A 23300-nucleotide genomic window follows, 5' to 3' on the forward strand; every position below is an offset into this window, starting at 1 on the left:
GAAAGCGTCTTTCAAAAGTTCTCTTATCACAGAAGTACCTACACCAAACTTATTGGCTACCTTATGACCAGTTCCTCCTATTTTATCTTTGAGTGATAACACCCCTGTCTTGTGCTTTGATATCCCTAAGCACAGACATGACATAGCACAGTAACATAGTGGTTGGCAACCATCTTAAACAATAATGAAACACACACATCTAAATCAAACAATAATCAAATGGGCAAGACAGAGATTGCACAGGCAGGTTTAAACTGTTCAATGATCATTCAAAATTATGAAGCACATAAGCTGTATAAATTTTGTGTATACATGGTGAGGCAAAAATAGCTCACACATTTCATGGCTAAATAAATTACAGTCAAAGTATATAACAAGTTCTATTTCATTCTCATCTGAAAGTACATGAAATACCATTTTAGTTACAGTAATTACTACTTTTAAAAAAATAATGTTCCTCAACTGCGTGCCGTTGTTGCATACAAAATGATGAAGGCACTCACTAAAGTTGTCCATCACTTGGCTGATCATTTCCTGTGGAATGGCAGCCAGTTCCTGTCAGTCTGTGTATTTGTTCTGTGTTTTCACACTGCTGCCCGAAAGTCAAAGTGCAGCAATCTGTTGGTGTGCCAGGCAGCATGGAGACTATTGTATACCAGGTGTAGAAGTATGAAACTGGAATTTCCCTATAGATGGTGCTAGCCATGAGTGTAGGGCTCATGAGACTGCATCTGTGGCACCATATGCTTCCTGTAATGGCTGATGATGAATGTCGATACACAGTAACCCAAGTTCCTTACGCTGGTTTATGTTTGAAACCTGTAAACATGCAGAGTTTTGTGCATATGAACTATGATTTGCAGACAGCATTTGTTTTCTGTTATCATTTGAAGAAAGTATTTGTTGAAGCTTTCCCAAACATGCTCCTGGAAAAAAAAACAATGTTTTGAGTGGTTCAAAAAATTAAAAAGTGGTGATTTTGACATGAGAAATGACTAGCATGGGAAACCACCGAAAAAGTCATATTGCAGGCCTTATTGGATGAAGATGATACTCAAACTCAACAGGAAATCGCAGAACAATTGAAAGAGATGCAGAAAGCCATTTCTCTTCATTTGAAAGCTATGGGAAAGGCGCAGAAAGTGGGAAAATGGGTTCTGCATGAACTGAATGAAAGACAGCAACTAAATCGAAAAACCACTTGTGAAATGCTGCTCACCAGATACAAAAGAAAGTCATTTCTCCATTGAATAGTGACAGGTGATGAAAAATGGATATATTTTCAGCATTCTAAGCATCATAAATCATGGGTTAATCCAGGCAAGCCATCAACATCCATTGCAAGACCAAATCTCTTTGGAAAGAAGACAATGATCTGTGTTTGGTGGGATCAGAAGATTGTTATCTATTATGAGCTGTTAAAACCTGCTGAAACCATTAACATTGATTACTACTAACAGTAAATGATTGATTTAAATTAAGGATTACATGAAAAATGACCGGAATATGTAAAAAGGCAATGTAAAGTCATATTGCTCCATGATAACGCACCATTTACATGCAGCAAAACAGGTCAGGGAAACGATTGAGGTGTTCAGTTGAGAAATACTAGGGCATGCAGCTTATTCTCTAGGCTTATTATTATTATTATTATTATTATCATTATTATTATTATTATCATCATCATCATCATCATCATCATCATCTGTATGCTTCACTGGGACACACTCCCTCTGAACAATGCTTCAGTTTGTATGAAAATGTACAAAAATGGCTTTCTGACTGGTTCGCTTCAAAACAAGAACTGTTTTTTTGACATGACATTCATAACCTGCTGGAGAGGTGAGAGAAATGTATAAATAGCAATGGATATTATTTTGAATAAAATATTGCTTGTCAGTTTCAAACAACAGACGTAATTATTGCAGCAAAATTCCAGTTTCATGCTTCTACACCCCGTAGACGCTCTTACTGTTGCTACATGTTCAGTGATTCTGGTGGTCTGAGGCCACCCAGATTGTATTTGTTTCAGTACAGATCCAGTATTGCAAAAGTTGAACCTTAGCAATATCATGTTTCAAACAGGTATGGCGTCTTGTCGACCAATTCGAAAGTGCACTCAGAAATCTGTCTTTTTAGCAGTCAGAGATCCATTGTCTTTTATAATTTCAACAATGGAAGTGTGGTGCTCGCCATTCCAGCTCATGTTGGTGAGTGAAATTGGCATATTACTTCCTCTCCAATGCTTGCCCCTTTTCCATTTCACTACTCCTCACATGTGTTCACCAAACAATTACATTCTGAAATTGTGTCATGAATGCCTTCATCAGTGTGTATGCAACAACAGCACTCATGTAACTTAGGTTAAATTTACAAAGAAGTAATTACAGTAACTAAAATTGCATTTCATGTATATAAGATGAGAATGAAATAAAAGTTGTCGTAGACTTCGTTTTGATTTTATTTAGCCTTGAAATGGGTCAGTTATTTTTGCCACTCCCTGTATTTATCAGCATTTAAGCAGATACAATTATTGGACCTGCAGAGTCAGTTTTCCCTATCCCAAGGTATTTTTAAATGATATACTCTTGATCTTTGATTGCTGATAGCAATTGTATGTAATATTATTTTTTTCATATATTTTCAATTTGGAATACGAGTGCTTCTTTTCTGTGTTTCTTATTTCATTGTAATTATGTAAGTATATAAAAGCATCATGCAGAATCGTTTAACTGCATTTATTTCTTAATAATAATAATATAATAATAATAATAATAATAATAATAATAATAATAATAATAATAATAATAATTCCCGTGGAGGCCCGGGAAAAGAATAGGCCTCCGGTATGTTCTGCCAGTCGTAAAAGGCGACGAAAAGAACAAACCACTAATAGGGCTAACCCCCCTTTTAGTGTGATTAGTTGGTTCAGGACAGAACTAAAGAAGCCTCGGACAAGCGCTGTCATGGTCGGGGACGACGCTTGAACCCTATGCCCGCCCACAATGGTAACGACACTGCTAGCCAACTGGAAAATGATTTAAATCCAAATAGAGGTGTTTTGCAGGATATGCTTCCTGCAACCACCCTAGAAGGAAAACAAAGACAGAGGATGAGATGGTCAGATGAAGTTAATCGACACCTCATGTTCTGTTATTACCAAGCAACAAACCTAGGAACCAACACAACTGGATACAGATCACAAGTATACACAACATTTATTACCAGATACCCAGAATCAAAATTTTTAACAGAACAATGATTAGCTGATCAGATCTGTGTAATAATAAAAAATAACAGGATACCCCAGTCAGAATTAGAAAACATCAAACAACAAGTACAACAAATACTGGAACAAAATAATGTGCAATCAGAAGAAGAAGAAAATACAGTAATGGACTCAAACATCCCAGAGCAAACAAACAAAGAACAACACGCACCAATTAAACAATCAGAGGAAAACGAAATCTTAAGACAGCCACCAGAACAAGCACAAATAGAACACGAAGTGACACACATGTTAGATATAGAAGAAAAATTTCAGCTAACATATATAGAATACAAAGACACAAATACAGACATTAGACCATTCTTGCATAGACCACCAAATAACCCACTAGTCAAAACAACAATAAAAACTATCAACACAATCATACACAACAAAATAAATGAAAACACAACTATGGAAGAGTTACAACTACTGGTTTATATAGGAGCACTCACTACACTAAATATACACACTAGGCAGAGATCAGAACCAACCAACACACAGAAGAAACCCACAAAACCAGCATGGCAACACAGGCTACAGATCAAAATAGAAAAACTGAGAAAAGACATCGGACAGCTAACACAATTTATAAGAAATGAAATCTCGGAAAAAAAAAAAACGAAAAAGGTTAGGTAAAATCTCACAACAAGAAGCGACAGAACAATTAGACGAAAAGAAGCAGAAATTACAAGCATTAGCCAAACGACTCAGAAGATACAAAAAAAGTGAAAATAGAAGGAAACAAAACCAAACATTCAACACAAACCAAAAGAAATTTTACCAGACAATAGATAACACACACATTAAAATAAACAATCCACCAAACATAACAGACATGGAACACTTCTGGAGCAACATATGGTCAAACCCAGTACAACATAACAGGCATGCACGGTGGATACAAGCAGAAACAGACACATACAAGATGATACCACAAATGCCTGAAGTGATAATTTTGCAACATGAAGTCACCCAAGCAACTCATTCTACTCACAATTGGAAAGCCCCTGGAAATGATAAAATAGCAAATTTCTGGCTAAAGAAGTTCACCTCAACACATTCACATCTAACTAAATTATTTAACATATAAAAAAAGATGAGGCGACTTACCGATCGTGTACACCTTCTGGGTTACAGGACTGGAGTAGGTGGTCCAGTCCTGTAACCCGGAAGGTGTACACGATCAAAGGCAGAGCCACATGTGAAAGCACCCACGTGATTTACCAACTGACCTGCCTACACTGTGATGCATTCTATGTGGGAATGACCAGCAACAAACTGTCCATTTGCATGAATGGACACAGGCAGACAGTGTTTGTTGGTAATGAGGATCACCCTGTGGCTAAACATGCCTTGGTGCACAGCCAGCACATCTTGGCACAGTGTTACACCGTCCGGGTTATCTGGATACTTCCCACCAACACCAACCTATCCGAACTCTGGAGATGGGAACTTGCCCTTCAGTATATCCTCTCTTCTCGTCATCCACCAGGCCTCAATCTCCGCTAATTTCAAGTTGCCGCCACTCATACCTCACATGTCTTTCAACAACTTCTTTGCCTCTACACTTCTGCCTCGACTGACATCTCTGCCCAAACTCTTTGTCTTTAAATATGTCTGCTTGTGTCTGTATGTGTGGATGGATATGTGCATGTGTGCGAGTGTATACCTGTCCTTTTTTCCCCCTAAGGTAAGTCTTTCCACTCCCGGGATTGGAATGACTCCTTACCCTCTCCCTTAAAACCCATTTCCTTTCGTCTTTCCCTCTCCTTCCCTCTTTCCTGATGAGGCAACAGTTTGTTGCGAAAGCTTGAATTTTGTGTGTATGTTTGTGTTTGTTTGTGTGTCTATCGACCTGCCAGCGCTTTCGTTCGGTAAGTCACCTCATCTTTTTTTATATATAATTTTTCCCACGTGGAATGTTTCCTTCTATTATATTAAATTATTTAACAGTTACATTGCAGACCCATACACATTCCCTGATACACTTACACATGGAATAACTTATCTGAAACCTAAAGATCAAGCAGACACAGCAAACTCAGCTAAATATCGCCCCATAACATGCCTACCAACAATATACAAAATATTAACTTCAGTCATTACACAGAAATTAATGACACATACAACACAGAACAAAATTATAAATGAAGAACAAAAAGGCTGTTGCAAAGGAGCATGAGGATGTAAAGAGCAACTGATAATAGATGCAGAGGTGACATATCAAGCTAAAACTAAACAAAGGTCGCTACACTATGCATACGTTGATTACCAAAAAGCTTTTGATAGTATACCCCACTCATGGTTACTACAAATATTGGAAATATACAAAGTAGATCCTAAATTCATACGGTTCCTAAACATAGTAATGAAAAATTGGAAAACCACACTTAATATCCAAACAAATTCAAATAATATCACATCACAGCCAATACAGATTAAGCATGGAATATACCAAGGAGACTCATTAAGTCCTTTCTGGTTCTGCCTTGCTCTGAACCCACTATCCAACATGCTACATAATACAAATTATGGATACAATATTACTGGAACATACCCACACAAAATCACACATATGCTATACATGGATGATCTAAAACTACTGGCAGCAACAGATCAACAACTCAACCAATTACTAAAGATAACAGAAGTATTCAGCAATGATATAAATATGGCTTTTGGAACAGACAAATGTAAGAAAAATAGCATAGTCAAGGGAAAACACACTAAACAAGAAGATTACATATTGGATAACCACAGCAACTGCATAGAAGCGATGGAAAAAACAGATGCCTATAAATATCTAGGATACAGACAAAAAATAGGAATAGATAATACAAATATTAAAGGAGAACTAAAAGAAAAATATAGACAAAGACTAACAAAAATACTGAAAACAGAATTGACAGCAAGAAACTAGACAAAAGCTGTAAATACTTATGCTATACCAATATTGACCTACTCATTTGGAGTAGTGAAATGGAGTAACACAGACCTAGAAGCACTCAATACACTTACACGATCACAATGCCACAAATGTAGAATACATCACATACATTCAGCAACTGAAAGAGTCACATTAAGCAGAAAGGAAGGAGGAAGGGGCTTTATCAACATAAAAAACCTACATTATGGACAGGTAGACAATTTAAGAAAGTTCCTTATAGAACGAGCAGAAACTAGCAAAATACAGAAAGCAGTCACTCATATAAATACATCGGCTACACCATTGCAATTTCATAACCACTTCTACAACCCTTTAGATCACATAACATCAACAGATACGAAGAAAGTAAATTGGAAAAGAAAACACTACATGGCAAGCACCCATATCATCTAACACAGCCACACATCGATCAAGACGCATCCAACATATGGCTAAGAAAAGGCAGTATATACAGTGAGACAGAAGGATTCATGATTGCAATACAGGATCAAACAATAAACACCAGATATTACAGCAAGCATATTATTAAAGATCCCAATACCACAACAGATAAATGCAGACTTTGCAAACAACAAATAGAAACAGTAGATCACATCACAAGTGGATGTACAATACTAGCAAATACAGAATACCCCAGAAGACATGACAATGTAGCAAAAATAATACATCAACAGCTTGCCTTGCAACATAAACTTATAAAACAACATGTTCCCATATACACTCCTGGAAATGGAAAAAAGAACACATTGACACCGGTATGTCAGACCCACCATACTTGCTCCGGACACTGCGAGAGGGCTGTACAAGCAATGATCACACGCACGGCACAGCGGACACACCAGGAACCGCGGTGCTGGCCGTCGAATGGCCCTAGCTGCCCAGCATTTGTGCACCGCCGCCGTCAGTGTCAGCCAGTTTGCCGTGGCATACGGAGCTCCATCGCAGTCTTTAACACTGGTAGCGTGCCGCGACAGCGTGGACGTGAACCGTATGTGCAGTTGACGAACTTTGAGCGAGGGCGTATAGTGGGCATGCGGGAGGCCAGGTGGACGTACCGCCGAATTGCTCAACACGTGGGGCGTGAGGTCTCCATAGTACATCGATGTTGTCGCCAGTGGTCGGCGGAAGGTGCACGTGCCCGTCGACCTGGGACCGGACCGCAGCGACGCACGGATGCACGCCAAGACCGTAGGATCCTACGCAGTGCTGTAGGGGACCGCACCGCCAATTCCCAGCAAATTAGGGACACTGTTGCTCCTGGGGTATTGGCGAGGACCATTCGCAACCGTCTCCATGAAGCTGGGCTACGGTCCCGCACACCGTTAGGCCGTCTTCCGCTCACGCCCCAACATCGTGCAGCCCGCCTCCAGTGGTGTCGCGACAGGCGTGAATGGAGGGACGAATGGAGACGTGTCGTCTTCAGCGATGAGAGTTGCTTCTGCCTTGGTGCCAATGATGGTCGTATGCGTGTTTGGCGCCGTGCAGGTGAGCGCCACAATCAGGACTGCATATGACCGAGGCACACAGGGCCAACACCCGGCATCATGGTGTGGGGAGCGATCTCCTACACTGGCCGTACACCACTGGTGATCGTCGAGGGGACACTGAATAGTGCACGGTACATCCAAACCGTCATCGAACCCATCGTTCTACCATTCCTAGACCGGCAAGAGAATTGCTGTTCCAACAGGACAATGCACGTCCGCATGTATCCCGTGCCACCCAACGTGCTCTAGAAGGTGTAAGTCAACTACCCTGACCAGCAAGATCTCCGGATCTGTCCCCCATTGAGCATGTTTGGGACTGGATGAAGCGTCGTCTCACGCGGTCTGCACGTCCAGCACGAACGCTGGTCCAACTGAGGCGCCAGGTGGAAATGGCATGGCAAGCCGTTCCACAGGACTACATCCAGCATCTCTACGATCGTCTTCATGGGAGAATAGCAGCCTGCATTGCTGCGAAAGGTGGATATACACTGTACTAGTGCCGACATTGTGCATGCTCTGTTGCCTGTGTCTATGTGCCTGTGGTTCTGTCAGTGTGATCATGTGGTGTATCTGACCCCAGGAATGTGTCAATAAAGTTTCCCCTTAGTGGGACAATGAATTCACGGTGTTCTTATTTCAATTTCCAGGAGTGTACAAGTATGCACCACAAAATGTACTGGAGAACGATGAATACAAATTATACTGGAACAGAACCATTATAACAGATAAAACAACACCACATAACAAACCTGACATCATACTCACCAATAAAAAGAAGAAATTAACACAACTAATCGAAATATCCATACCCAATACAACAAATATACAAAAGAAAACAAGAGAAAAAATTGAAAAATACATCCAACTGGCTGAGGAAGTCAAGGACATGTGGCATCAGAATAAAGTTGACATTATACCAATTATACTATTAACTACAGGAGTCATACCACACAATGTCCACCAGTACATCAATGCAATACAGCTACATCCAAACTTATATATACAACTACAGAAATCTGTAATTATTGACACTTGTTCAATTACCTGAAAGTTCCTAAATGCAATGTAACATATACCGTACAGTTAAAAGGAAGTCACGCTTGATCAAGGTCCGTGTCACCTTCCATTTTAACCAGACGTAACGTCTGAGACAAGAAATAATAATAATAATAATAATAATAATAATAATTATTATTATTATTATTATTATTATTATTATTATTATTAGTAGTAGTAGTAGTAGTAGTAGTAGTTAACTTGTTACCTGTACTACCCAACACTTTACATTTGACTGAATAGTTTCCTTTCAACTGCTTCCACCTGGGCAGTACAGTGTGAATATGTTAATGAATCAGTTGAATGAGCATCTCAAGAGAGAATGAGAGCTATTATTATTATTATTATTATTATTATTATTAATCAGTAGTAGTAGTAGATGTAGGAGTAGTAGAAATAGTAAAAGTAGAAATAGTAATAGTAGTATTAGTAATGATGCTGATGATAGTGGCGGTGGTTAATGTTCCATCAGTGTAATGACTCTGCGCCAATTCAGTTCAGTAAGTACAAAGAAGGAAATTAGTAATCAATTGTTCAAGCAACTGTTCCAGCAGTCTCTTGAAGTGCTTCAGATATACTATTGAGAACCTAAATCTTGATGACCAGATATGGGTTTGACCTTCATTACTCTTGAAATGATGATAGAGTTAGCGAATGCATCACAGCTGTTGGCCTTGTGGTGTGTGATAATGGTATTATATTAAAATATAAAATAAGACAATACCATGTGAATAAGTTAATGAATCCCCTGAACTTGTATATGATTTACTTGAGTATGCCAGCATTTTAACTATAACCTCCTTCAAATGGTTGCGTTATGCAGTATGTGTAAATGGATCTATTTATACATATGTTTGGTGATAGGAAGTTTATGCTTTATATTGATGACAGAAAAAAGAAAAAAAATAATTGGAACAATGTCTGTAGCTCATTGTGGTATTACTTTGTATAGCATTTAAGTGACTTTTCTTCAATAGTCATCAGCAGTTGCTTAACTGTGTTGTTTCTAGGCATGTACAAGAATATTTAAACAATCTACTGGAGAAAATGGCCCAGAAGCAAGAACTGAAATCGGTAGCTATGCTAACATGCAATGTGCACATGTGGCCTGATTTTCATGGTAATCGCTCTCCTTTGGCAGACCCATCTCTTCAAGGAATGGTTAGTATTTCACTTTTAGTTGGCTTAGTATTGTCACATAGACGGCTCCTCTGAAAATTTTAATATGAATAATTTTGCGTTATTGCCTTGGTGAACTCAAATTGTTCTGAAGTCTTGATTATAGACCATTAAATCCATACTGCAGTACCATACCTCTCACATGAGGCAGCTGCGATGTTTGCATTATTGGCTCTTACTTGAACTTAGATTGAATAAACCACAGTTTTTCAGTTGGATAAGAGAGTTTGATTTGATTTGATTTGATTTCATTCTCCTGTGTCACGACACATTCACATTATGTGAGCCAGTTATTGAATATAATGTGAGCCCACTCAAGTGATCTTGCAAATGATCAGAACTAAGTAAGCTGACCAAAATTTGGCAGATGATGGCATCCACAGATGTCATTCCAAAATTAGTAGAATTTGATTTACTAAGTCAACAATTTATGCAAATGTAGATGGACAATTTGTCTTGTATTCTTTGCTCTGAAAAGAATGACAATAAAGGTTCCCACCTAACATTGTCTCATTACACTTGCAGCCTCAGATTTTATTGTGGTGTAAATTAGAGATTTCTAAACTTTAAAAGATTACACAGGTGTACTGGAAAGAGATGGTTGCAATACATGCCCACACACAAATAATAACGTAACAGTAAAAACTAAGTAAAATGAGTTAACTGTCAATATAGTTACACTTTTTTTACTTGTTTAAAACAGGCAATCATTTAGCCAAAGAAATGAGGAAGACTAAAACAATATCTACATCTCTCTATTTCACCCCCCGCCCTTCCCTTCCTTTGTATTAGAGTTTAATAGCCTACCATCATTCAGGTCACATAAGTAGAATGCTGGGTCAGTATGAAAATATTTACAGACTGACAAGTGTGATTATTGGAGAAACTATCCCTGGCATTCAGTTTCAAATAGAGTATGGCAACCATCAGAAAATCTATACCAATATGGCTAGATAATGATTTGGACATATTCTTGTATGTGCAAGAATAGAATCATCAACACCATCAGTTTTGTTGGTATATATCTGAAACTAACACAGTATATGAACTAAACATTGCAATGGTTTTTCAAAATATATAGTATATGGCACTTTGAAGGTGAACTAATGACTATACTGTAACAGCCATTAAAACAAAACAAACTACAGGCACTAAAAGAGCTTAATCCTCACCAAACTATAATGGACTTTGTAAAGACATCAGGTGCAAATTACTTTCCAGTCTCACTCTCCTTACAAGGATTTGGGGGGAACCACATGTTGGATAGCAGTTAGCAGTCTCTATATCCACACTAAACAATACATGACATCCAGTTTTTGAGATTTTCTAATTATGATTGACAGGAGTATTTTTGGTTATTCAGCTGAGTTGATGATACAGTATAGTTTTCATAAATACTTCAACAGTTGATCTAGCCTCCTTACATCAACCATTAAGATGTTGTTCATTAAAATGGAATTATGAACTCAGTTCATCACCCAAGAATATGTCTTTCAGTAGATCACAAGCTATCAAAGATTTTTAGTTTGCCAACTGTCTCAATTTGCAAGGTGTTTGTGATGTCTTAAAAAGAAAACTTCTCATCGAATCTTCTGTTGAAGTTATGCTGTGTGTACACACATTTCCTTATATGGGTGGAGACAATGAGCATTCAAAACTTAAAAACTATCATTTCAGAGGCAAGTTTGTCCTTTTTACTTGGGCAGCCTGTGAGTCACTGTCAGCTGCTATTAATGCAGCTGCTATCTGTTGCACAACATTGCATCGCTCTGTCTGATAGTTTCCAAATCAGAGAGCAGATTGTTTATGCCAGTTAACAAGTCTTGCAAGCTTCTACATGACTGCTGCCTTCATATTAGTGCCGAAAAAAACTACTGAAGCATATGTTTTAGCTGTGCCCTCCTGTAATGTTCTGTGGTTCCTGGCTTGATGAGGAGAGGGTGGTATGATAAGTGGGTGGCTGGTTTCCACTCACTGCAACACAAAATGCGCATGTGGTTTAAATCCACTTTATTACAGGAACCAATCAAGTACTTAACTTCAATTATATCCAATCTGAAGTTCGATGGTTAAAAGTTCTAATTCTAGAATCTTGTCTGTGTCCATATCACAGCTATATACAATGACTAACGTTCCCTCACAACTAGCTAGGGTGTGAGGCGATGACTATCACTGTGGAAAACTAGAGCACAGTACATTGTATTGAGGTGCAATGTAAGTTGAGTCCCAGTGCGGCGTACTGAGGTACTGAAGTGGAGAGTCTGAGTTGGCCCAACTACACTTGAATTTACATTTCTTAGTGAGACCCCCTGTAAGTTGGTATACCACTGATGATATGTCTGCTCCAGCTTTTTCTTACAGTGAAAGAACTGAAACCTGGTTGCTGCAACCTTAATCTGCTGTTCGTAATACTGACTTAATGCTCGTACTACTTAAAATAGCAGAGTGTGTAGGGAGATGACGTAGAGAAGAATTTTTGAATTAAGTGAAAAACATGCCTTGCCGCGATGGACAGGAAATAATGAGATTTCACAGTATCTTTAATTTGATGGACTTTCAACAGTGGGCCTGTAACTGGGTGAGACATTAGAGCCATTCCTGTTCTTTTTCACCAAAGTGCCGAAATGGTGGAAAGTTGTTCAGTGGCACTTGTTGGATCAGTTGGTTAGCCGGGTGGGCAGCTGACTCACCTTGTGTAGCAAGCAATTGCTATACAGTAGACAGCAATGTGGTGATTTGATGACCCTGAAACTGAAAAATCTGATTTAGTTCCAAAGCAGGAGCAGTCCATGGCTGTGGCAGGGGGGCGAGGGGGTGGAGGTGGTGGGGGGTAGCCATTCAGACACTAACAAATTACAGCAAAATGTGAAAAGATAAATAGAAAAGCAATGTGCAAAGCCCCTGAAAAGAGAAACAGATTAATTATGCAGCTCCCCTCCTGTAATATACGCAACAACAAGAACAAATGAGCAAATAGAATTTCTGTAATGACAGTTCCCCTGCAGCAACATAGAACACACAAAAAGCAAACAAAACATGTTGCTCAGAGTTGTTGACACTTGTTGTGGCTCTGCCCACCTGTAATGTTTTGTGGTTTATGGCTGGATGTGGAGAGAGTTGTATGATAGGTGGGTAACCAGTTTCCTCTCACTACAATGCAAAATGCACACGTGGTTAGAATCCACTTTATCACAGGAAGCAATTGAGTACTTAACATCAATGATGTCCAATCTGAAGTTTGGTGGTTAACATTACCAATACTTGAATCGTGTCTGTGTCCATATCACAGCTATACACAATGGTTAACATTCCCTCACAGCTAGCTAAGATGCGAGGTGATGACTATCACTGTGGAAGACTAGAGCACAGTGCGACATATTGAGGGCAATGTGAGCTGAGTCCCAATGTGACATACTGAGGTACTGAAGTGGAGAGTCTGAGTGATTGAGCTTGCTCAGTCGGCGGCAGCAGCCTTAATGCATGCAATCCAGGGGGCATTATCGGCACATAGCCTGGGGGTGTGTCTTGGTCTTCTCTTGACATAGGTACACCTAGTACAGCACCTGCTATACAGTGTTTCCCAGTGCCATCTGGTATGCTGGCAAAGGCATTTGCCAGCACAAAAAATAATCAAAGTATTTTCAAAAAAGCTGTGTCTTAAAAGTACAGTCTTCCTCCCAAGAGCAGAATCATTTCCTTTTCACACGCAGCAGTGCCATGTAATGACAATTTTGTGTTATGTGATATTCATGTGCACTGTATTCCATTTATTTCACCATGAATGAGATCCTTCAGGGTTGTTTAACTAGTTTAATTATTTATCAGTTGATGGAAATGGCCACTATAGACTACATCTGTAATGTACACTAGCGGCCGATTACTGCTAATGCTAATCTATTCACACTGATAGTCATGGTAACTCCTTTTAGATTAATTTAGTATATACATTAACAGAAAAGTAGCAGCTTTGATTAAAGACAGTGTTCATCCTCTTACAATACTCAGCTGCATTTTCACCTAATAATTCAAAGTATATGTGTATGTAGCTTCACACAGAATATTGTCAACTCTCATTATACAGGAGAAATGAAAGCTTATTTAATGCAAACATTGGTGTTAACCAAAACTTGCATCCCAGAGTACAAATATTCTGTTAAATTATAGTGGAAGTATCTTTTGCATTAGTTTTGAGTATCAAAACCTGTCAAATTTCTTACCTTATGTCTGCCTGCAGTCTGTTGTAGACATTTGCAGCAGAGTAAAAACTTCCATTCTGAAGCATAAATGTGAATGCCTAGCCCGTGTGGAAATTATTTTTACTTCTAATATTGTGGTTGTGAATTTCACAGTTCATCCTAAATTCACTTTTGTTGTTGTTGTTGTGGTCTTCAGTCCTGAGACTGGTTTGATGCAGCTCTCCATGCTACCCTATCCTGTGCGAGCTTCATCATCTCCCAGTACTTACTGCATCCTACATCCTTCTGAATATGCTTAGTGTATTTATTTATGATTTTTACCCTCCATGCTGCCCTCCAATGCTAAATTTGTGATCCCTTGATGCCTCAGAACATGTCCTACCAACCAGTCTGTTCTTCTTGTCAAGGTGACCCACAAACTCCTCTTATCCCCAATTCTATTCAATACCTCCTCATTAGTTATGTCATCTACCCATGTAATCTTCAGCATTCTTCTGTAGCGCCACATTTCGAAAGCTTCTATTCTCTTCTCGTCCAAACTATTTATCATCCATGTTTCACTTCCATACATGACTACACTCTATACAAATACTTTCAGAAACGACTTCCTGACACTTAAATCTATACTCGATATTAACAAATTGCTCTTCTTCAGAAACGCTTTCCTTGCCATTGTCAGTCTACATTTTAAATCTTCTCTACTTCGACCATCACCAGTTATTTTGCTCCCAAAATAGCAAAACTCCTTCACTACTTTAAGTCTCTCATTTCCTGGTTTAATTCCCTCAGCATCACCCGACTTAATTTGACTACATTGCATTATCCTCGTTTTGCTTTTGTTGATGTTCATCTTATATCCTCCTTTCAAGACACTGTCCATTCCATTCCATTGCTCTTGAAAGTCCTTTGCTGTCTCTGACAGAATTACAATGTCATTGGCGAACCTCAAAGTTTTTATTTCTTGTCTATGGATTTTAATTCATACTACGAATTTTTCTTTTATATCCTTTACTGCTTGCTCAATATACAGATTGAATAACACCGGGGAGAGGCTACAACCCTGTCTCACTCCCGTCCCAACCACTGCTTGCCTTTCATGCTCCTTGACGCTTATTACTGCCATCTGGTTTCTGTACAAATTGCAAATAACCTTTTGCTCCCTGTATTTTACCCCTTCCACCTTCAGAATTTGAAAGAGAGTATTCCAGTCAACATTGTCAAAAGCTTTCTCTAAGTCTACAAATGCTAGAAACATAGGTTTGCCTTTCCTTAATGTTTCTTCTAAGTAAAGTCGTAAGGTCAGTATTGCCTCACGTGTTCCAATATTTCTACGGAATCCAAACTGATCTTTGCCGAGGTCGGCTTCTACAAGTATTTCCATTCGTCTGAAAAGAATTCGTGGTAGTGTTTTGCAGCTGTGACTTATTAAACTGATAGTTCAGTAATTTTCACTTCTGTCAACACCTGCTTTCTTTGGGATTGGAATTATTATATTATTCTTGAAATCTGAGGGTATTTCACCTGTCTCATATATCTTGCTCAGCAGATGGTAGAGTTTTGTCAGGACTGGCTCTCACAAGACCGTCAGTAGTTCTAATGGAATGTTGTCTACTCCCGGGGCCTTGTTTCGACCCAGGTCTTTCAGCGCTCTGTCAAACTCTTCATGCAGTATTGTATCTCCCATTTCATCTTCTACATCCTCTTCCATCCCCCTGCGGGTTCGGGGGTAAGAATAGGCCCGCGGTATTCCTGCCTGTCGTAAGAGGCGACGAAAAGGAGTCTCAAACGTTTCGGCCTTCTGTGATGGTCCCCTCTTGGGTTTGACCTCCTTTTTTCTTCCAAATTTCCGTCGTCAGTGCGTGCCATTTGGGGAAGGACACCTTACGTGGTGTTTTTGTATTGGTCCATCATGCTCCACCATCTTGCATGTTACCTATTGTCGTGTGGGGGGGACTACGCCCAACATCTTCTGGGTGGTCTCCTTCTCGCCTTGTGCGCACTCCTCTTCTTAGCGCCTACGACAACTGTGGACCCTTTAAACACCTAAAATCCAGCACGGTAGCCAGTCCGTTGTGGTGGGGTCGTCATGTACCCTCTTGGTGGTAGCCCCCTGACCACGTAGGGATCGCACTACAGATGCCAGAGCTGCTTCCTCCCCATGCACGCCAAGGAGTATGTGCCCATCTTGTCTGGGGCACGGGGACTCCGGGCAACGGGATATCGGCCAGGTACCCGTTGCTTTGGCTGGGTGGCGCCCTTGGGGAGAGCCCTCGTTCGGAGTAGGTGGCATCTGGGCGGATGTGGCGCAATGAAGCGCAATAAATCACACCAAGCTGGTGGTCGCACGGCCACCAGCGTCTCTAAGCGAGTTAGAGTCGACTTTGATGCTGCACAATATGATCCTCAGACGTTCCCCTCGTTGGCTGCGCCATGGGAGGGACGCCGATCTAGTGCCAAGCGGGAGCCTTATGTACCGCAATACCTTGTCTGCAGCAGGACTGATGGTGACTCCTTTCTTACGACGAAGCCTATGTTTTTTGTGGAACACCTGGAGGATAAGTTTGGGGAAGTGGCAGGGTTGTCAAAAATGAGGAATGGGTCCATCCTCCTCAAGACGTCCTCCCCAGCCCAGTCACGAGCGTTGCTCTTGTGTGATAAGCTGGGTGACGTCCCTGTTACCGTCACTCCCCACAGTAGCTTAAATATGGTCCAGGGGATTATTTACCATCGTGACCTCTTGTTACAATCCGATGACGAGCTGAGAGCCGACTTGGAACGGCGTGGTGTGCATTTTGTCCGTCGTGTCCATCGAGGACCCAAGACCAACAGGGTGGCCACCGGTGCCTTTATCTTGGCCTTCGAGGGTGATGTCTTGCCCGAGAAGGTCAAGGTAATGGTTTACCGTTGCGACGTGAAGCCATACGTTCCTCCCCCGATGCGGTGCTTCCAGTGCTGGAAGTTTGGGCATATGTCCTCCCGTTGCCCATCCAGCGCTACATGTCGAGATTGCGGACGCCCCTCTCATCCCGATTCTCCATGTGCGCCCCCGCCTGTATGTGTCAACTGTGGGGAGCACCACTCTCCATGCTCGCCGGATTGCCCCGTTCTTCATAAGGAGCGGAAGATCATGGAATTTAAGACCCTGGACCGGCTTACTTATCGAGAGGCTAAACAGAAATATGAAAGGTTGTATCCTGCTTCCCTTCGAACATCTTATGCTGCAGCCACGTTATCGTCGCCTGCGCGAGCGACGGTTGTCGCTTCATCTGTGCCGCCTTCAGTGGGCCCTCGGGGCCATGTATCTCTGTCTGCCCCCCTTGTGCCTGGGGGCAAGCCTTCCTCTATTGCCCCCTTAGCAGTTGGGGGCAAACCCTCTTCTGTCGCTCCCCCCAAGCTTACTTCGGGAGTGACATCTGCTCCGCAACCGGGAGGCTCGATTCCTCCCCCTCCTTCTCCGGCGGCGTTGCCTCCGCCGGTTCCTCTCTCGCGGAAGGGGTCCCTCGGGGCTCTCCCTTCCTCCGTTTCTTCTCCTTCCCAGCCAGATGTCAGCCAGTGGCTGAAGGTTCCGCCACCTGCTGATCGTAGGGCTTCTGCGTCGTCGTCAGCCTCCGACGCTCCTTCAGAGAAGCTCTCCCAGCCCTCTCACCCTAAGGGCAGTCGCGAGAAGAAGGAACGGAATGTGTCCAAGAAGAAGGACGTTCCGGCGGTTTCAGCACCGCCTGCTGTACATAGTCCTGGCTCCGGGGATGAGGTGGAGATCCTCGCCTCTGCCGCGGATCTCGCCCTCACGGAACCCTTGGGGGCCTCTCCTATGGACTCAGCTGACACTCCCCCAGTGGCGGCGGTTGGCTCTGAAGCGCTGTCTGCCTTTTAGTCGCATTCACACCCTCCCAGTCCCTTCCTGCTTCCATTCTGCAATGGAACTGCGGCGGTTATTTCCGCCACCTGCCAGAGCTCCGGATGCTTCTGAGTGATTCCCCTGTTCTCTGCATTGCTCTGCAGGAAACTTGGTTTCCTGCACTGCGGACCCCCGCCCTTCGCGGTTATCGGGGATACTATAAGAACCGTGCTGCCTGTCAACGAGCGTCAGGTGGGGTTTGCCTCTTTGTTCACCACTCTGTCTGTAGCTCGCCAGTACCCCTTCAGACGCCTTTAGAGGCAGTTGCTGCCAGGGCTGAGCTCTCGCCGGCTATTACTGTTTGCTCTGCTTACATTCCTCCGGATGGGGTGCTCCCCCGACATGTCTTGGCTGCGCTGCTGGCTCAACTCCCGCCACCATTGCTGCTTCTGGGCGATTTCAATGCCCACAACCCTCTATGGGGTGGGACTGTCTCTGATGACCGCGGTCGGGCCGTGGAGCATTTGTTGGCTCAGCTCGACCTTAGCCTCTTGAACACCGGTGCTCCCACGCATTTCAGTGTTGCCCATGGCTCGTTCTCGGCCATCGATCTCTCTCTTTGCAGCCCCGGACTTGTCCCATCCCTCCACTGGAGGGTGCACCCTGACCTGTGTGGTAGTGACCATTTTCCCATCTGTTTGTCACTACCCCAGAGTCGTTCTTCTGGGCGCCTGCCCCGCTGGGCTCTCCACAGGGCAGACTGGCCGGCTTTTACTTCTGCTGCTGCCATTGAGTCTCCCCCACAGGGTGACATTGACGAGGTGGTCCGTGTTTTAACTACATCCATAATTTCAGCGGCCGAGGCTGCCATCCCCCGATCTTCTGGCCTCCCTCGGAGGAAGGCTGTACCCTGGTGGTCGCCGGAGATTGCTGAGGCTATTCGCGACCGTCGGCGGGCTCTCCAGCGGCATAGGTGGCACCCTTCTCTCGAGACCCTCATCGCCTTCAGAGGCTCCGTGCCCTGGCCCGTCGTCTTATTGCACGGCGTAAGCAGGAGTGCTGGGAGAGGTATGTCTCATCCTTGGGCTCCCATGTCTCCCCCTCACTCGTGTGGTCCCGGATCCGGCGGATTTATGGATACCAGACCCCTATGGGTGTCCCTGGGCTCTCCTTGGACGGCGCTGTTTGCACGGACGCTGCCGCCATTGCTGAACGGCTTGCCGCGCACTTTGCTCAGAGCTCTGCGACTGCCTCCTATCCCCCCCGCCTTTCGCTCTCTAAAGGAGCGAGCCGAGCGGACGCCGTTCTCATTCCCACACGCGTCGTTCTGAAACATACAATGCTCCTTTCAGCGAGAGGGAATTCCTTGCTGCCCTCGCCGATTGCCCTGATACAGCACCCGGCCCAGACTGCATCCACGCGCAGATGCTGAAGCATCTCTCCAGGGACTGCCAGAGACACCTTCTCGCGATATTTAATCGCATTTGGAGCGAAGGCGTGTTCCCGTTGCAATGGCGAGAGGGTGTTATTGTCCCCATCTTGAAGCCTGGTGCGGACCCACTGGCGGTGGACAGCTATCGTCCCATTACCCTCACCAACGTTTTGTGCAAATTGCTCGAACGTATGGTGGGGCGGCGTTTGTGTTGGGTCCTTGAGTCGCGCGGTCTCCTCGCTCCATCCCAGGGTGGCTTCCGTCGGGGCCGGTCTGCAGTGGACAATTTGGTGCGGCTGGAATCTGCTGTCCGTACGGCTTTTGCCCGACGTCAGCATCTCGTTGCTGTATTTTTCGATCTGCGGAAGGCGTATGACACCACATGGAGGCATCACATCCTCGCCACGTTGTATGGGTGGGGTCTTCGTGGTCGGCTCCCGGCTTTTCTTCAAACCTTTCTATTGCACCGCTCTTTCCGGGTGCAAGTCGGTGCCGCCTCTAGTTCTTCTTATACACAGGAAAATGGGGTCCCACAGGGCTCGGTGTTGAGTGTGTCCTTATTTCTAGTGGCCATTAATGGTCTGGCTGCAGCCGTGGGGTCGTCGGTGTCTCCTTCTTTGTATGCCGACGACTTCTGCATCTCATTTAGCTCCACGACTACGGGAGTCGCCAAACGCAGGCTGCAGGTAGCCATTCGGAAGGCAGCATCATGGGCTCTGACTCACGGTTTTCAGTTCTCTGCAGCCAAGACTCGAGTTATGCACTTCTGCAGGCGTCGGACGGTCCACCCTCATCCTGAACTTTACCTCGACGGCCACCTGCTTGAAGTGGTGGACACTTGCCGCTTCTTGGGACTCGTGTTTGATGCCCGGCTCACATGGGTTCCTCATATTACTCAGCTGAAGCAAAAATGCTGGCGGCACCTCAACGCCCTCCGCTGCCTTAGCCACACGTCTTGGGGTGCGGATCGCTGCACGCTGCTGCGATTGTACAGAGCCCTTGTGCAGTCTCGGCTTGATTATGGGAGCCTGGTCTATGGGTCTGCATCACCCTCAGTGTTGAAGTTGTTAGACCCCATACACCACTGTGGGGTCCGGCTTGCAACTGGTGCTTTTCGTACGAGCCCCGTGGACAGTCTACTGGTGGAGGCCGGGGTTCCCCCGCTGCGGGTTCGCCGCCATTGACTGCTCGCCGACTATGCTGTCCACGTGCATTGCTCGCCAGGCCATCCCAATCGTCGCCTGCTTTTCCCTGCCATGGTCCTCCATCTGCCCGCACGGCGACCTAGGTCTGGGCTTTCTGTCGCTGTCCGCGTTCGGTCCCTGCTGTCGGAATTGGGTTCATTCCCTCTTCCGCCTCCCTTCCGGGTCCGTGCACCTACGCCTCCCTGGTGTTTGTCCCGGCCGTCCGTCCGTCTGGACTTGGCACAGGGACCCAAGGACTCGGTTCCGCCTGTGGCCCTCCGTCGCCGCTTTCTTGCTCTCCTCGCCTCATTTTCGGACTGTGAGACTGTCTACACTGATGGTTCCCTGGTTGATGGTCGCACTGCCTACTCTTTTGTTCATGGTGCCCATGTTGAGCAGCGCTCCTTGCCGGCTGGCAGCAGTATTTTTACTGCAGAGCTGGTGGCCATATTGCGCGCTCTTGAGCATATGCGTTTCTACTCAGGTGGGTCCGTCGTCATCTGCAGTGACTCCCTGAGCAGCCTTCAGGCCATCGACCACTGCTATCCCTCCTCTCCTCTGGTGTCCTCCATTCAGGAGACTGTTTCCGCCATTGCCCGTTCTGGTCGTTCGGTGGTCTTGGTTTGGACGCCCAGTCATGTTGGCATCCCAGGGAACGAACGTGTAGACAGGCTGGCCAAAGGGGCGATCGACGCCCCGGCTTTGGAGATCGGCCTTACGGCTCGCGACCAGCAGCTGGTGTTGCGCCATAAGCTGATTGGGATGTGGGCTGCTGAGTGGCGTGGCATGACAGCCCCGAATAAACTGCGGGCTGTCAAGGAGACGACCGATGTGTGGCGTTCCTCCCTGCGGGCTTCTCGCAGGGACTCGGTAGTCCTGTGTCGGCTGCGCATCGGCCATACATACCTGACGCACGGCCATCTGTTGCGTCAGGAGGATCCCCCCTTGTGTCGGTGTGGGTCCCGGCTGACGGTCGGCCACATTTTACTGGAGTGTCCTCGACTGCGCACACTCCGGCAATCTTTTAATCTCCCGGGCACTTTGGCTTTGGTTTTATCCGACGATGCCTCCATGGCTGACACTGTTTTACATTTTATCCGTAGTAGTCCTTTTTATGGTTCGATTTAGGGAAGTCCTGCGCCTTTCCCTTTCTGTGTCTTTTGTCCTTGTGTCTGTTGCTGTTCTGGTGTGCCGTCAGATGGTTGACTCTTTCCCTTTTTTTTTTTCCTCATGGTCAGTCAACCAGTCTCCGGCCATCCTCCTTTCTTCTGTTTCTTTCTGTCTGGTGTTCCTCTGTCCTGTTCTTGTCTGTAGTGTTTCTTGCTGCATTTGTGTTCTTTTAGCACCTGGGGGGACGTCTCCTCCCCCTTTGGTTTTTATCTGCTCCGTAGATTTTCGGCTCGCCTGATTTTGGAATGGGGGACTGATGACCTTCGCTGTTTAGTCCCCCTTAAACATACCAACAACCACCACCACCACATCCTCTTCCATTTCCATAATATTGTCCTCAAGTACATTGGCCTTGTATAGAACCCTATATATACTCCTTCCACCTTTTTGCTTTCCTTTCTTTGCTTAGAACTGGGTTTCCATCTGAGCTCTTGATATTCATACAAGTGGTTCTCTTTTCTCCAAAGGTCTCTTTAGTTTTCCTATAGGCAGTATCTATCTTACCCCTAGTGGTATATGTCTCTACATCCTTACATTTGTCCTCTAGCCATCCCTGCTTAGCCATTTGGCACTTCCTGTCGATCTCATTTTTGAGACGTTTGTATTCCTTTTTGCCTGCTTCATTTACTGCATTTTTATATTTTCTCCTTTCATCAATTAAATTCAGTATTTCTTCTGTTACCCAAGGAATTCTACTAGCCTTCGTCTTTTTTCCTACTTAATCCTCGGCTGACTTCACTATTTCATCCCTCAGAGCTACCCACTATTCTTCTACTGTACTTCTTTCCCCCCATTCCTGTCAATTGTTCCCATATGCTCTCCCTGAAACTCTGTACAACCTCTGGTTTAGTCAATTTATCCAGGTCCCATCTCTTTAAATTCCCGCCTTTTTGCAGTTTCTTCAGTTTTAATCTACAGTTCATAATCAATATATTGTGGTCAGAGTCCACACCAGCCCCTGGAAATGTCTTACAATTTAAAGCCTGGTTCCAAAATCTGTGTCTTACCATTATATAATCTATCTGATACCTTCTAGTATCTCCAGGATTCTTCCATGTATACAACCTTCTTTTATGATTCTTGAACCAAGTGTTAGCTATGATTAAGTTATGCTCTGTGCAAAGTTCTACCAGATGGCTTCCTCTTTCATTTCTTATCCTTAATCCATATTCACCTACTATGTTTCCTTCTCTCCCTTTTCCTACTCTTGAATTCCAGTCACCCATGACTATTAAATTTTTGTCTCCCTTCACTACCTGAATGATTTCTTTTATCTCATCATACATTTCATCAATCTGTTCATCATCTGCAGAGCTAGTTGGCATATAAACTTGTACTACTGTAGTAGGCATGGGCTTCGTGTCTATCTTGGCCACAATAATGTGTTCACTATGCTGTTTGTAGTAGCATACCCACACTCCTATTTTTTTTATTCATTATTAAACCTACTCCTGCATTACCCCCATTTGATTTTGTATTTATAACCCTGTATTCAGCTGACCAAATAGTATTGTTCCTCCTGCCACTGAACTTCACTAAT

At 43.9% G+C, this 23300-nt stretch overlaps 1 protein-coding gene across 2 annotated transcripts in view; it reads left to right on the plus strand.

The window, feature by feature from the left end:
* Positions 1-23300, plus strand: part of LOC124599613 (FGGY carbohydrate kinase domain-containing protein) — a 147049-nt gene that overhangs the window by 81166 nt on the left and 42583 nt on the right. For both annotated transcript variants that reach the window (XM_047136091.1, XM_047136092.1), the window contains exon 7: positions 9772-9922. In XM_047136091.1, coding sequence (XP_046992047.1) covers positions 9772-9922 — 151 coding nt within the window. The remainder of the gene's footprint in view (positions 1-9771; positions 9923-23300) is intronic.

Source organism: Schistocerca americana, chromosome 1 (genome assembly GCF_021461395.2).
Source record: "Schistocerca americana isolate TAMUIC-IGC-003095 chromosome 1, iqSchAmer2.1, whole genome shotgun sequence".
Lineage (NCBI taxonomy): Eukaryota > Metazoa > Arthropoda > Insecta > Orthoptera > Acrididae > Schistocerca > Schistocerca americana.